Raw genomic sequence first — 16785 nt, 5'->3', positions numbered from 1 at the left:
GACACAAAGAAAGATGTTTACATTATAGGGTAAAAAAATTGGGAAAGACAAGGAAGTAAGGAAGGAGAAGAGTATACTCCGATAGGATAAGGAAAGGTTTTAAAATACAAAGGATGCTAGGATGGAAAGACAGACACAAGGAGGTAAGGAAGGAGACAGAAGGGAGAAAATAAATACTTATTCAGGCGATAGGAGATAAAGTCTTGAAATACAAATATGTTTTCCAAGCTCTCATTTAGGGTGCACTGATTTTCTTATTCAATGATCTTATGTAAGAATCCGCCTCTTGTCTTCTTCTAATCGCCCATGAGGTTTGACTGACCGACCGGCCCACCAGGTCATGGCTGCACGTTTGCAGATAATAATCACCCCACTGTTGCCACTGTTGACTTAAGTGACTTTCTTGGTGTAATTTTCAACACTTCAGCCAAAAAGAAAGAAAGAAAAAAAAAAAGGTATTGGCTAAAATTGGAATCGGCAGGTCAAGCTGTTTAAAGATCAGTAATCTGCAATCGGCCAGGAAACTGCAATACTACTCTTATCTTCTTTTATTTTTTTTTAACCTTTATTTCACCAGGAAAATCCCATTGAGATTGACAATCTCTTTTGCAGAGATGCTTTGCTTTACATCTCAAACTTCTCCAGACTGCATAAAAACTCAGCTCTTTGGAAGTGATGATCCTTAATCTGCTTGTTTCATCATCAGAAAAAAATAATTTAGCTAATAAAAAAATTCAGAATCTGAATTTTCCAAAACAGTAAAATTACTTCTTTAGAATAATTCATAATTAGATGAGATCCTTTATCTTTGATTTGCTACATCGAAACTTTTAGGTTTTGAGTTGTTTACAGAAGCCCAAACGCATCAGGAGTTATTTCTACCCCTTAAAGTTTTCACGTCATCATAGACTAACCACAAAATATTGCATAATTGTAAAGAGCATAATAATTACATAAATAATTGATCTAGTTTTTATATTTTAACTCTAAAACATTTGTTCAGGCCCCTGAACTCAGATATTTCTAGAAAAAATAAAATCCAATGCAACAAATTACCTTTAAAAGTCAAGTAATTATCAAAAATAGAGCACTGCATGCAATTTAACTCATTTGTTAAGTTGCCTACTCCACAAATCTGAGTTTTATCAGAGTGGAAACAAAAAAAAAACATGCCAAAAGAAACTGAGGACAAGTTTTTAGACACATTATGAGTCTACAACTTTCAGGTTTTCCCATCTGTAAAAAAAAAAAACCCAACTAATAGTTTTAAATGACATCTAAAATTGTGAACAAAGATCTGTCAAAACCCCACAAGTTCTCATCAAACACACCACCAGCAGTTGTTTCAAACAGCGTTTATTCCTGTGAGAAAATATTGTCTCAGGCAGACAATAGATCTTGCGGTAGACTTTAAATGACAAGATCAAAAACATCTGTGCCACCGAGAAAAATGAAAACAATCTGTAGTCTGCTGTCTACAGTCGTGTGTCACCGCGTTTTCTGCTGACATGTTGGTAAAACACCGTCTCTACTATAAAGAGCTACTCAGCGTCATACATAAATCTTTTCAATAATTCAGTTTTTTAAATAACTCCCTCTACGGCAACAAATTATAAATTAAATTCTATATTTGATTTTTGCATTCCTTAAATTACTTCATGTAAGCGAATATAAACATACTTTTACATATTTACAAAACTATACACATGCACTTTTACCACACTGAGATTGTATACATAGATGTATCAGCTGTACATGAACAGACGCAGTAGGTTTTGCCACATATTTGGCTTCAGGAAACACCAATCGTATAGATTTTATTAAAACTAGACCATTTGTGCTTTTCAAGTCTTTCCAGCCAGATTTACTAGCAAAGTTCTTCACCGGTGTGTAATCGCTTTCCTGAATCACCGCTGTAGTGGTATCTGCGCCGACCGCTCTCAGTCTACTGTCATATTACAGTTTCACAATATGGAAAATAATCAAACACGAACAAAGTTTCACCAAAAGCGTCTCAAAACTGGACCTAAAAGTTGCAAAAATGTTGGCACTGTCAGCTGGGACAAAAATAATTTCAGCTGGAATTGAAGAATTTTAAAAGCTAATAAAAATAAACCTAGAATAAAAGAATGAGTTTTAAAAAAAATGATAAAAATGTGATGACTTTATATTTAGAAAATCACAAAGATTTAAAGGAAATGTTTGGTGGCCTCCACAGAAACCAGATATTTACATACTCCTCACTGTCTGACTGACCTTCTCCGGTTTCCTCTGGTGAAGAAGCCGAAAGAAGCTGATAAAAGTGTCGCTATCCACAGTGAAACTATCCCTGAAAAGCCACGCAGAGAGGAAGAAGCCATTACTTGAAGAGCAACATGAAAAAAGCTAAACTACAGTTTAGATTAAAGGTCAAAGTCCTGCTGTCTGACGAAGGGTAAGAAGGGGCAGATTACAAATCTGATAACACCATTCCAACAGTGAAGTACGGCGGTGGCAGCACCATGATGTGGGGGTGTTTTACCCCATCATGAGGAGGGACATTATTTAGAAATATTGAAGCAACCTCTTAAGACATCCGGCAGGAATTTAAAGCTGTGGCACAAACTGATCGTCCAATAAGGCGAAGTCTTATTTAGTCTTATTTAACGTCAGTGAGTCCAGTGTATGTAAATATCTGGTTTCAGCTGCGCGTAAAACTCCAAGTCCAGGTGTGAAACGCCTGCTAAGGTGAAACTTTCACACTTCATCATACACAGTGACATTTCAAGAGCAAATACAATCTAAATATGTTTGGAACCATAAACAATCCCTTTGACACGTATCTCTCTATCTGGTCTCCACCCACTTTGGCCTGATGCACAAACTTCATATCAACACACAGCAACAGTGGTTGTGGAAAACTCAATTTTTAAAAATGTACATAGAAAATAATTAACAAATTGATTCATGAAAAACATTTATGGAACCTCTACCAAATCCAAGCATAGCAAACCTCCAAACACCATCAGCTGTAACTGTTTTAAGAACTTTAAAAGAGCTGCTTCCTGCAAACAGCTTGTTTAAGATGATAAAATCCTTTTTAAATAAACTTTATATAAAATTGGAGGGAGTGAAGTTGAGATTTCGTCTCACGTGGTTTAAATGCACCATGGCGCGGTCGTACGCCGTGTGGACCGACTTGCGAACGCTGGGTTTCTTGCCCTCCATCAGGCGCAGCTTGTCTACAGTGTCATCCATCCCCAGCGGCAGCAGCTTGTTTTGAGGGAGCCACTGCCTGAAAGCAAACACAGAAACGTTTAAAACTCAGCCTTTTACACTCGTACTAAAACACCAGGGGTTTGCTAATGTGCCAAATATCTTACCAAGTTCTCTTTGTGTCGAAGAAGAGCACCAGGAAGAGCTTGTGGCCTTCGTCAGTGTGTCTCCATTCCCCCAGTTTGAGCACCTCTCCAGGAGGCACTGGGATGGGGATGCCGTTGTGGAGCAGTCCTTCCTGAGGCATGTCAGGGTCAACGATCTGCAACAATCACTGAGGTCAGCTGCACGGCTGCTGGTGTTCATTCAGCAGTTTGGTTAGCTCGGCGGTCTGCAACCTGAAGCTCTTTCCACAATAACTTTGGCTAGAAATCAAAACAAACCAGCTAATGTTTCCAAATTTAGATACAACAAATCCAGGTATTTAACCGTTTTTCAGTTTATTCCTACGATATTTCTGCAAAGAAATTCAGTGTTTTAGTCGGGCTGAAATGATTAATTGTGATTAATCGACTATTGAAATAATTGTCACCTAATTTTAAAACTGATTAATCACTAATTGGAGCACACTGATTCAAAAAATGACCACTTGTTCAAATAACAGCAAAGTGAGAGCAGTTAATTAATTAAGACAAAACTGTACAAAAAACTACAGACATTATGAATAAATAAAACAACAACAAAGAAAAAACCTTTGTCTGTAGAAATGTTTTAGCCAAAACTCTTCAAGTGGCTTCGCCCAGTTCAGATTTACCAAAGGAATGCCATGGTATTGCATTTTAGGCAATAAAATGTTTATTTTCTTGTTTAAAAGAGGGACTGAATTATTTTTATTGCATTTCTAATATTGCCTAAAAGGGCTTAGATGGTTAGATGAAAAAAACATTAGAATGTACCATTTAAAAAAGAAAAAAAATCAGATTAACGTCAGAATTATCTACAGTTTCACCCCTATTTTAGATATGGAATCCATGTGCTTTTATTTTATTTTATACATCTTTTTCCATCCTACAGAAAAAAAAGATCAGCCCTATTTATGTTAAATATTATGTTTATCTTTATTTTAAATCCTAAAATTAGAAATAAAATTCTGGCTCTTTAAAAAATTCCAATAGTAAATATTTATCTAAAGTTATAAGTTGTCTTTAAAAAAAAAAAAAAAAAAAAAAAAAAAAAACTTGAAATGAAACTCAGAACGAGTTTCATTTGTCTGTTCTGATAGTAAAAATGGCTCTTTGGGGTGTAAAGGCTGCAGCCCCTGGGTAAGCTGTACACAGTAGGAACTCACCATTGCTGGATACGACGGGTATCCTCGACATTTCGCCCAAACCAAGTCCAGTGGTGAAAGTTCGGTCTCACTATCTAAAGACAGAAGCGCAGACTTCCCTGTGAACAGGACACTCCATTAATTCTCTTCATTTCTATTCACTGCAGCTTAAAAAATTACTTTATTCAAACTGTATACTATGCAGTCACATTTGGTACAACATGATACACACCAGAGCTGGAGATGTCTCCATTTTCTTTGCTGGGAACCTTAGCCAAAGCTGGCTTACCTCGACTGCGTTTGGGAGGGGAAGCACTACACACGAGAGAAGCAGTAAATATGGATCATTTTTACCTTTGAGCTAATAAAGTCAGTTCTAACTTTGATTTAAAGATTTCTTTTGTACTGAATGAAACACGAGTCAAGTTTTCATTGAACTTTCAGAAGCGTTGATCCTTTTTGTCCAATTTAGCTGATATTATTACAGCTAAAGGCTGTATTATATATTATATGTTATGTTATATTATATTGAGTTTTTATGTTTCTTAACCACTGCTGTAAACCAAGTTTTCTCTGAGACTCAAGATCTGAACTAAACTGAAGGCATTTCAGGACAAGATCAAGCAATTTTTTATTAAGACATAGAAATTATCCCACTGTCTTCTAACTAAACCACAAATGGCCACATTTGTATTATTCGGAGAACAATAAAATGTTCTCCGAATAACGGAGAATACAAATTTGGTAAACCCTCCTGTAATCCTCTATTAAATTTGGCTAAATAAAGCAGCCATTTTAATAGAAAGTGTGGCAAAAATCATGTTGTTAATAACATCCAATGGAAACTAAATAATTTTCTAATTTATTGAAACAAATGCTGAGTATGATCTGATTTTTCATGCAAATGTTCTTTAACACCACCCCTTAGGGCTGGACAATAAATCAATAACAACATGTATCACACTTGACATGTGATCAAAATCAATAGAAAATTCACTAATTTCACTGAACACTGATTCAGAACCGCACAGCATTCTGGGAGGTGTAGGCAGAGGAAAGGCTTTAGCCGCTCAACTTCTCGCAGCCAGAGAGATAAGCAAAGTTGGTGGAATCAACTGACACACTCTTTGGTTACCTAGCAACTCACTCACTCTTTGGTTACCTAGCAACAACATGTGAGTAACTAGCGCAGCAGTAGTTTCATGTTTCACTACTGTTCCTCATAACTCCTTATAAATAAAAACAGCGGTGTGGAGTGAAAACTGTGGATGAAACAGGAAAGGTCACACCACCAGTTTGGAAATATTTCAGATATTTAAAACCAAAAGAACTAATCAATAATTATCAATATGGCCCGATATGAAACACGTATAATGTGATAGGTTTTCCAGTCCAGCCCGTCCACCACTACGCTGCTATGAAGTTATTCGTTCATTGTGTCTGAAGTCCTGTACTCACGTTAGGTTTGGGTCTTCATCCTCCTCCTCCTCATCATCAGCACCATCATCTTGGTTTCCAGACGTGTGCTTTCCATTAGTCAGTGCTAGAAAAACCAAACATTGAAACTAATCAAAGTTGGCCTTTCTGAACAGCCTAATGTGTGTAGTGTAGGGATGAGTCCTGCCTTACCTTCTTCTTTGGGGGCTGCAGTTGGTTTGTCATGTTCGCTCTCGGAGCTGGGGCCTCTGGACCTCAGATGGTGTGAGGAAGGAGAGGAGGGGGCGGGAGAGGCGTTGGGGGTAGGAGGTAAGGCGGTGATGTTCTCACTGGGGGAATTTGAATCGATGGCAGCGCTGTCCAGCCCGTTGGTCTTCTCTTCAGATGTTTTCCCATTTTGCCACTGGGACGACTTGTTTTTTCTTGCCCCGTTTTTAGCTTTCTTAAACAACACAGACGTGCGCCGGCCGACTCCAACCGGTGGCAGAGCCGGAGGCGAGCCGAGCGGCGTGACCTCGTGAACAGCCTCTGGTTGGGAAGACGGCGTTTCTCCAACTTCGGCCTCATCCTCACCTTGGCTTTTGCTGCCGCTGCGCGAGGACCTCTGACGCTTGTAGGAGCGCCCAGGTGACCTCTGACCTCCGATTACAATGCCCAGGACAGGTGGTTCCAGGGGAGCGTCTCCTGGTAGAGGTGACGATACCGGACAGGTGAGTTCAAGAACGGGCGGCGAGTCATCTGCATCAGGGAGAAATCAGTCAGAATATTTAAAAATATAGTTAATTTTTTTACACAAATATTTAGCCATTTACTGGTTTCAGTCAGTAATCTGACCTCTTCTAATCAATGCCAATAAAAATGTTTTCGTCATGATCAATAGACTATAAAATAATGTCCACTTACAATTTTTATGACTACAAAACTTAATGTAGATGCATGTAAGTCCAGCTCTTTAAAATGCAGATTATATTCTGATATTCTTATAACTCAATAAGCTTTTGAAATTAATAATTTATTAAGAATAACATTAAGCAACAGTTATTTTTATTATAATTCCCTTACCTCCTTAATAGTAAACTAAAAGTGCAATATTATAAAAAACCCCCAAAGTTTTTAAAGTTTGTTTATATTTTAAAACGCTTTATAGTATTCTGACCTGTAAAATGTGCTATATAAATAAAATTTTCTTACCAAGTTTATTTCACTAGTAGATTTTTATAGAAAAGTGATCTTTATATCAATCCTAACAAATACATTTTAGGACAATTTAATTTCCTTAAAATTCCTCCCACCAGAGAAAACCTCACTCTAGAAAATAAAATGATAAAGTGTTAAAATAATAAGAGTTCTCCTACATTAAGCTCTAAGCTGGCAGGCCAATTATTTTGTGTTTTTTGTGGTTGTGCACAAAATGATTCCAGCATCAAGTAAAGCCCAGCTGAATTTTAAATTGATCAAATCTAGATCTAGAGATTAAGTCTGGGAGTTTTCTAAAGTGTCCAATCAGATCTTCAGAGTTTCCTTCACTTGGAGTTCATTCTTTATTTTTCTCCCCAAACTACTAAAAAAAGTTTGAGAACTCCAAAATGTGCACAAATCTGCACCTACGTCGACGATAGGTAAACATTTAGAAGAAAAGATATCTTCACACTATCGACATGCTAAACATTTAATTGTTCAATTCCTTTCAGAATTCCCCTTGAAGTAGTCAAAATGTTACATTTGATTGTTTTGTTCTTTACTTAATGAAGTATTCAGACATTATTGTGATTACAAGTACAAAAATTATTATTATTCAATAATTAAATTATTATTTATCTATTCCTCACGCTCCTTCTAATAAAATATGCAGCAAGGACTTTCAGATTTAACATATTATTTTTATTATTATTCTATAATAATGATGAAAGTGCTGTGATCCTACCTGACCCAGAGTTTGGCACATCAGACAAAGGCTCAGTATCAATGTCCACCTTGTCTTTTTTCTTTATTTTTTCCTTCTGCTCTTTATTCTTCTTCTTCTTCTTCTTCTCCTCCTCTTCATCGTCATCATCCTTGTTATTTCCGTTGACAGGCTGAACGTTTTGCTGCTGGCTCATCTTCTGCCTCAGAGTGTTAATCTCCCGGCGCAGCAGCCGGATGCGTTTGGTGCGGCCACCGCTCGTTCGCATCGACGTCACCATGTCCAGTTTCTCCAGTAAGGCCTTCAGCTGCTCCTCTGTGGTTAAATGCAGTCTGTTTTCAGGGTCCAGCAGAGAGTCGACTGTGGAGAGAAAAACAAACAGTGATCAAGGTCAGAAGTTTACATATACTCATCACAGGCATGAACAGCACTAGTTTGGGCTTTTAAAATACCTTCATACTGCTTCGGGTCAAAGATAAACATGCATAAACATGTAACTATTACTAATATTTGGATAAATTTCCTTTAAACTGCAGAAAAAGCAAGATCTAGATGATGTAGCCGTAAACAAGAGCATAATTGTGGCTAAATATTAGAACAACTTCATTCAGAAAAATTAAGCTTTATTGTCAGAGGAAACAAAGATTAAGGTGGTCAGCACTGGAGGGTTTCAATCTGAAAAACACTGCCAACTGTGAAGCATGGAGGCACTAAACAGCAACCTTAATGCTTTCTGTGCCTGGACCAATCAAAATGCTTGAAAGGATGCATTATGCCAGCCAATCAGTGATGATTCATTAAAAAAAAAAAATAGTCTGACAATCCGCAGCTTTGAGTTTTCGACTGTTTGTTTTAAGGGTGATGTATATCTGGACGTCAAGGAGAACCAGCTCGTTATAAATGTCCACTGTTTAAATTTTTATGTAAAATTTTACATTTTAAAATGTGTCTCTAATGTCTGTCTATCCAAGTTTTTTCATAAAGACTGATTTATGTGATCATGCAGTTATATTTTTAACCATGTGGATCATAGAAACTTCACAATAAAATCAAAAAATTTTAAGTATATAATAACTCAACACTGAAAATGATCACCATGACAATCATCGTCATAAGTGCATGTATATTTCTCACCAGCGCTGAATTTATAGAGTGCTTAGGAAAGAGTAGGACTCATTTTTCAGCTCACCATCCTCCCATGTGCACTGATAGAAGCCGTGTTTGTTCGGTGCCTCAGGCAGATGCATGCCAGTGCTGGGGTCAAGGCCGATGCTCTGATACTGCCTCTGAGCGTGACGCAGAACGGCTCCCCCCACTTCCCTCAGCTGTAAGGCCGTCTTGTGGAACAAAGTGTCCTTGGAGTTGTATTTGAGACAATTGGAAATCATCAGCTCAAAGTCCTTCTCCAGGTCTCCGATGGAGCAGTAGGCGTGTCCCTCCAGTTTGCTTCGCATTGTTGAGAAGTCCATGGGTTTGGATATAAACTCAAGGTAATCTGGGACCTCAGTATAAAATTCAAAATAAAAATGTTAGCCGGTCATACTCACAGGCAACATTTGCTAAATAAAATGTGTATTTCAGGAACTCCACCAACCTCTGACAGATTGACTGGCTGAGAGAAGATTTTGGCCGAGTCCTTCTCCTGTAATTGGTCCAAAGTGGATTTAAGAAGCACCTGTGCAGGAGTCAGCGACAGTTCAAGGGCAGCCAGCTGGATTTTCATCTGATGACGTAAAAACACAGGAGAGAGGAGAGAAAATTAAAGGTCATGCTTTAAGATTTAAACTAATAAATGTTACAAAGGGGTAGATTAAACCTCTTAATACTTAATCATACAGAATATAAATAATTTTCTGTAACATTATATATGTATGATGTTTTCAAAGCCAAAAATGAGTCTATTTATTAATATTTTGATCGGCGAATGAGAAATTGAGGGTGTCCGATAGTCCAGTAGACCAGGTTTTGATTAGGGATCAAAATTGTAACATTTCTTACATCTTCATCTGGTGCGGTTCGCTTTCTCACTGCACTGTGTCAACCGATCCAAACCAATAGAAAAACCTGTTCATCTTCTTGCCTGTGGTGGAGCTGTACCAAGAGCCACGGAGGTAAATGACACAAAAACCTCTGAAGAAGACATGAGGGCAACTCCCCTCTTCACAAAATGATAAGAAAAATGAAGTGATGTCAGATTTTAGCAGTTGTAGGACTTCTCTTTTGTCTTTGGTAAAAGAGCAAGAGCCATTTCTCCTGCTAGCGTTAGGTCTGGTTAGGTTACATTTACCCAGAATGCCCTGCACTGTAGTCCACTTCCTGCTTTTGGACCGCTTAGTATTCACATATGTATTTGAACGGCATCAAAGTTCACTTCAACCAGAGACCAAGGTTTTTGGGCGGACCAGAAACTGTCTACATCAGAGTTTTTATCTACATCAGAGTTCGATTGCGTATTCACATCTCCCCAAACGAACTGGACTGCTGTAAATTAACTCTAAGTGATAAAGAACTGTTTTAAGAAGCATATCCCTCCTCCTTTACCTGTTCTCTTTTAAGCCTCTCTCTCTTGCGGATGAGTTCCACTAGAAGTCGAGCTCTTTCCAGGTCTTGCCTCAACTTCTGCCAGTACCGTAACTCCTCTCTCGCAGCACTTAGCTTCTCATCGGGTTCCTTCTGAACATCGAAGTAAAGGCACAAAAGGTATTTACTGTTAATTCTTCAAGTATGAATAATATCTCCTGTGGAATTTGTATGAGGAAGTGATGAAGTTTATTAATACTGGAAGGAAAACCTATACTTAAAGTTCTGCAAGTGGCATTGAGTCCACAGAGTTTTGGTGTTGCTTCTTTAAACAATGTAAAATGAGACAAACACAAATCTAAACAGTGTGATGTGCATTTCTATTTGGTCCCCTTTTTTCTGATGCTACTAAATAAAATACAAATGCAAGCGAGATATGGTCGTCCACCTAAACCGACAGGCTGGGCAAAATTAGTATTACGCCAAAAACTCTGAAGGAGCTGCATATTTCCATTGCTTAGATGAAAGAATGTATTGAGAAAAACATTTAATAGTTTAGAAATCCACAAATCTGACCTTCCTGGAACATTGGCAAGAAAAAAGCCATTAAAAAGACTTGGATAGAGTTGGTAATAAGCCTACATGGCGCAACGCTTTGTGTGCTCTTCAACGAGCCTAAACAAAAAACAAAAGCTTCAATAGATTTATATTGATGACATCCTAAAGGGCCAAAGTCCTGCATTTGAATAAAATGAAACATTCATTATTAGATCTCTGAATGCAGGGTAATTCCATCATTTCAATCAGCTAGGTGATTGATTAGATTTGGACACCTCTGGTTTGGATAAAAGCAAACTGATGTATTAAAATGGCTTAGTCACAGTCCAAACCAAAATCAATTGACTCTTTCGAAAACTTTAAATAAATTTTTTTTTAAAAACTCTCTCTGTCCAATCTGACTGAGATAATAGAAAAGGAAAGTAGCTCCACAAAGTATCAACTCTGTTTGGGTTGTGGTGGACATTGTACATCATACTATTAAGATTATTTATTTGCATAAACCTTTGAAAACCCATGTATCTACTGTACTTCCTTCCACATGACAATTATGCAGTTCTTTGTGCTGGTTTATCAAATAAAATACAATGAAGTTTGTGGTTGTAACACAGGAAATTGAGAAAAAAGTTCAAGTAGTAAGACATCTATAAGGTACTATATATTATTCAAACAATTTTATTATGTTTGAAAACAATAAGCTTCATGTATTGTAGAAGAATTGAATGAAAAGAAGACAACAGAGGGCAGCTGCGCTCACCTGCTCTGCAGCCTTGTGAGTCTGTAGATGGGAATGAAGTCGGCGTATTAAAGGCATGCCATTTCGCGACTGTCTTTTCAGTAACCAATAATTATGAAGTCTCTGCATGAACTGATTTTTCCTCTGTACTTCAACTCCTGTGCAGATCTTGTTTAGCCTGTGATGAACAATATAACAGTTACATATTAAAATGTGATTTTATAGCTAAATAATGTATCTGAGTGTAAAAATACTTTTGATGTAAGAAGATGGAAAATAATCCAAGACGTCTGTATAAGTCTGACCTATGAGAGGGGATCTGAGGCACTAGCAGCACAGGAACATTCGAACGCCGTGTCGACCCAGACCCTTTAGTGTTCTTCTTCTTCTGGCCTTTGGTTGGCTTCTTGTTGGTTGGTGATGGTGGGCTCTGAGTATATGACCTCTGTCCCCGACTGCCCCGGCCCCCCACCAGTCTTCCTTCCACAGACTCATCCCCAGACGCGTCCCGCCGAGACCCGACAGGGGAGTGATTCTCGCAGAAAGCTGTCTTCTTCACAGAGAAGGTGGTGCCATTGACGCCGGTCTCTCGGACGGGGTCTATTTTCATGAATAGTCCGGCTTTCTGGGCGCAGGTCACATGAAAAGCCCTGTAGCAGTTCGCTTTGTGGCACTGGATGGAAGCTCCCCTGCCTTTCTGCTTGCAGAGGTAACACGTGAGCTTCCAGCGCGCTGGGGGGATGTTCTTCACCCCCTCAACGGGCTCCAAGAACACCGTGTTGGCAAAGCATACCTCGGGGATCCATATGGCACAGACGACGTGGGCCCACCGTCCGTCGCTCGTCTGTTTGAAGGCACCTCCTCGGTTGGGGCAAAGTACACAATTTACAGGGCGGGAGGGGGACTGCAGGCAGCAGCGGCACAGCCACTGGCCTTCAGGTACGTAGGGCACACCGTAGCACTCCTGGTGGACGGCCAGATTGCAGATGTCACAGAACAGGATGACGTTACTGTTCAGACATTCATCGTCCAGGCAGACGCAGCAGAAGGCGTCCTCATCGACTGCGTTCTGAGATAAAGCCTGGCTGCGTGACTCCAGGACGGACTCCCTCTCCAGGCGGTCGATCAGAAGCTCAAACGTGTCTGGAGACACAGACGCATGGCCGTCACACACCCTCTTTTGGTTCACCATCTCCAGCCAAGCCAGGTCCTCCTCGTCCATGTCGTACTCAGCCACATTGTCCTGCTCCTCCACGGACTTCTCTATGTAGCGGTAATAGGCCGCCGGGAGCGGAGGCGCTTCACAGGGGGAAACGGAGCTCAGTTCGCGGAAGGTGGGCTCCGGCAGGGGGGTTTGGTGGGATGGATGCTGGAACGAACAAGAAGATCCTGTTTGCTGCTGTGAGCCAGACCGCTGGTTCTGCTGAGATGTATTTTTACCACTCCTTCGGCTCTTGTTGTTAGAAGGTTTCCTCCATGATCTGTTTTTACCTTGCATTTGCTCACTGTTCTCCTTGTTACTGTTGCACTCTGCAATGTCCTGAGCCATCATCTCATCCTCTGTGATGACCGGGAGAGGATCTGTGATGTTAATCCGATGGAGTCTTCCATCGAGATCCACTTCCACAATTTTCTGGGCCTGAGCATACGTCAGAGTCTCCCTGGATGGGGAGAGCTGCAATCGGTAAGGCGAGGGAGGCCTCGGTTGACCCGCCTGTCTGCCTCTTCCTCTCCCCCTGCCTCGACCCCTTCCCATGTTGAGTCCTCTAGCAGTCGTCTCACATTCCCACCTCTTCAGCCTCCGCATGAGACTTTACTCCTGCTTTCTAAAGGATACAAAGAAAGAATGACATGATTCAAGTTTCTGCAAAAACACTGATGTTCTACTTTCAGGAAGTAGCTGTACAAAAAGCCTTAAAATTATTGAATACTTCAATGCAGCTGTATAACATCATGCAAAAATGTCATGTAAAAGCATTCAATGTCAGTATATTTATTCAGAGGGGTAAAATGCCATCCCAATAAATAATTGCTTCAGGTTTTGCCAGTAGGCAAAAACCTACCAAGGCATATTTTGTTAACATATTACTGTAATGATTAAAATAGACTAGATATATAATGAATTTCTATTTAACTGACAATTTATTTTGATGCTTAAATATTTTTGGAGCAAGTGCAACAACCTTAGAAAGTAGTATAAACAATAAACTACGAAATGTCGCATTTATTTCTAAGTAATTAATATATTGTATGACAAAAATGTTTCGCTTTGCATTTTAACTTTATTCCATGATGTATTTTATTATCGAAAACGATAGTTAACATGCAAAAAGGTCTCAAGTCTGGCTCTTCACTCTGTAATAACACAGTTTGTTACCTCAACCAACCTTGCTGCACAAACACAAATACAGCACATAACTACTTACATGCGTTTATCTCTGCTCTCTTCCTATTGGTCCCTCTAAGCACTCTGTGACGTGACTTGTATGTCCCTGTGACCAATCACAAGACAGCACCGTGTTTTTTCCCCATCTTGTTGCTGTGCATAGTTAGGTTGTAGAGTGCTAAATACCAGCCCAAGCAGCTAACATCTGTCAGCCATTTTAGGCGCACAACAGCAGAGACAGCGCTTGTGTTGCAAGTTCATTAGCAGCCCAATTATAAATTCAAACAGCAACCAGAGAGCAGGTGCTCTCTGCTGCATCGTGCCTTAATGTATTGACTAATAGCACGTACACACTAGATCACCACAAAGACGCCGAGCAACGTTTCTGGTATTTCTTTGTGCTCCAGACCCCTGCAAAAGACTGTCTCTATCCGTGTCTGAGGTGATAACGTTGCTCGGTCGGACAGGACACACGGATATAGAGCGACAAAACGGCAGTTATTCTAAACGGTGCTGAAAATGCCGAGAAAATAATCACCCGCCCAGTTTACCTTGATGAACCGTCCTCTGCGGTGCCAAGCAAGGGGAGGAAAAACTGCACCTGGCTAAATGTCAGCTAGTGACAGACTCCGACCGAGGCGGACATGCTAGCCGTTAGCGGCGTCATCTTCAGCGGCCCGCTTCTCCGCCGCCGCTCCGCTTCGGCACACGAACTCCGCCCGGTTTCATTGGCGCGACTTCAGCCTTTGGAACGACGGCGGTGGGAAACTCTGGGACGGCGAAATCCCGAAGATATCAATTTAAAGTACCTAGGATGAGGCTAAATATTCAGTCAAGATGGCTTAAAAAAATACGCCCCTTTAGGAAAAAAACCCACCTCGGCCAATTGTTGGTCGCCGCTTTACCTCGCACGCGACGCGCACCGGTTAACGGTTGGTCCGTGAGACCAATCGGACTCATCGGAGTCTTTTTGGAGCTCATCACGGGAAAAAGCGATGAGAAAAGCAACGGGACGGCTACTGCGCGCCCTCTGGCCTCATCTACATCCACGGCCACCTTACCGCACACCTTATACACCCGTACAGTGCATGTGCACCACATACATGGAGGACATCATATTTAATTCATATGTAACGTTGGCGAAACATGATAAAATAATTTCAGATCAGTTAATTTATATTGCGCAAATTCACAACATGACTTCTCAAAAAATATATCTTTATCAAACACTGCAGACAGGTTCAGTTTATTATTCAAATTGGCTACAAAAAAAGCAGAGTTGGTTGGTAGTAACTAGTTACATTTATTCAGTTACATTTACTGGAGTAACTTTTTGGAAGAAAAAAAAAATTACTTTTAGAAGTATTTTTACTACACTGTACATTTTACTTTTACTTTAGTAGTTCTATTATCAAGTATTGCCACTCTTACTGTGAGTAACTTCATAAAGTTACATAGTTATAACCAAAAAATATCACCAGACACAGACACACCTGCAGGATCTGTTAACATTTTATAAATACTATATTGAAAAGAAAAGAGAAAAAGATTGGAAATATGTTTTGTTATTTTGTAATTATGATATTTATATAAAATATTTTCATATTGGTCTTTAAAATACCAGTGTTTCCACATACCTTTATGTTTTGGTATGTCTAACGGTGTCATTTTTAAATATCAAGTCATTTATGTTTTGATCAGTTACTCAGTACTTGAGTCACCTTTTTACCAAGTACTTTTTTGCTCTTACTTGACTAATTTCTTTCTACATTTTACTTTTACTTGAGTAAAAATGTGTTGATGTAGTGCAGCATTCACTCCTCAACTAATATGTACCAATAGCAGAAAGAAAAAACTCCTCTTTCACAGGAATAAACCTCAAGCATATTTGAGAAGACAGAGCAAACACACAAAAATTATAGCAAATTATTATAGCAATCCCTCTTGGCAATCATTTGGAAAACTTATTTTGCTACAAGTGTAAGGAGAAACACATTGTGCTCAACAACAGAAGTGACTTTGTGGGTTGCTTCTATGAAAAACCTGCCAAATCCTCTCTGCCTTTGCCAAAAATATTATTCTCCCATTGACTCATACTTGGTGTTACATTGGTTATATTTGTTGGTTTGCTTTAAAAAAATAAAATATTATACTAAAGTAGAGCTTTGTTTCTCAGAAAAACAAATGAGGCAAACATTTCTCAATGTATAACAATTTTTTGGGGAAAAAAAATCTGATTTTATTCACGCCTTTAAAAAATGTCAATTAAGCAATAATTAACATCCATCTCCATCTTTATTTGCAATACAGCAATAAATGCAATGATTTGCCCAGTTTTTTGCATGTTTCCACTGGTATTTTTAATCATAATGAATCTTTAAATCTAGATGCCTGCTTATTCAATATTTGGTTGTTTTTGTGAATTATAGCCAGAGAAAGCAATCAATCAAAGATCAAAATCAGCAAAAAAAATAAAAATAAATAAATAATAATAATAGTAATAATAATAATAATAATAATGTTTTGGCCTTTACAAATAATAATAATAGTTTTATTTCAAATGATGAATAAAAAAATATGATTAAATATTACAATTTTACTTTCAAATTTTCCACATCTATGTTAAGAATCTGGTATGAATCCTAAATAATCACCCAAGTCATTTTTAGCCAAAAGTGATTTTTGCAAATTTAGACGAAAAAATAAAAATAAAAATCTCTTTA

At 38.9% G+C, this 16785-nt stretch overlaps 1 protein-coding gene across 5 annotated transcripts; it reads right to left on the bottom strand.

The window, feature by feature from the left end:
• Positions 1 to 1339: 1339 nt before the first annotated feature.
• brpf3a (bromodomain and PHD finger containing, 3a) lies at positions 1340 to 15120 on the bottom strand. 5 transcript variants are annotated; one of them, XM_028002005.1, is made up of 14 exons: positions 14614 to 15109; positions 14103 to 14168; positions 11982 to 13502; positions 11698 to 11854; positions 10404 to 10535; positions 9457 to 9585; positions 9052 to 9364; positions 7884 to 8222; positions 6152 to 6697; positions 5981 to 6065; positions 4755 to 4837; positions 4544 to 4641; positions 3363 to 3517; positions 1340 to 3274 (listed from the first exon to the last, which is right to left on the bottom strand). In XM_028002005.1, the coding sequence occupies exons 3-14, from the start codon at positions 13481 to 13483 to the stop codon at positions 3091 to 3093; spliced, it is 3723 nt and encodes a 1240-aa protein (XP_027857806.1). In that variant the 5' UTR covers positions 13484 to 13502; positions 14103 to 14168; positions 14614 to 15109; the 3' UTR covers positions 1340 to 3090. The 5 variants fall into 5 exon arrangements, with proteins under 5 accessions (XP_027857806.1, XP_027857807.1, XP_027857805.1 ...); XM_028002006.1 differs by lacking the exon at positions 14103 to 14168 and having other exon boundaries at positions 4544 to 4617; positions 14614 to 15111; XM_028002004.1 differs by lacking the exon at positions 14103 to 14168 and having other exon boundaries at positions 14614 to 15108.
• Between the last annotated feature and the right edge of the window lie 1665 nt (positions 15121 to 16785).

This window comes from Xiphophorus couchianus, chromosome 20 (genome assembly GCF_001444195.1).
Source record: "Xiphophorus couchianus chromosome 20, X_couchianus-1.0, whole genome shotgun sequence".
In the NCBI taxonomy this organism is placed as follows: Eukaryota; Metazoa; Chordata; class Actinopteri; order Cyprinodontiformes; family Poeciliidae; genus Xiphophorus; species Xiphophorus couchianus.
The sequence above is the reverse complement of the archived record's forward strand: the minus strand, read 5'-3'. Positions and strand labels throughout refer to the sequence as shown.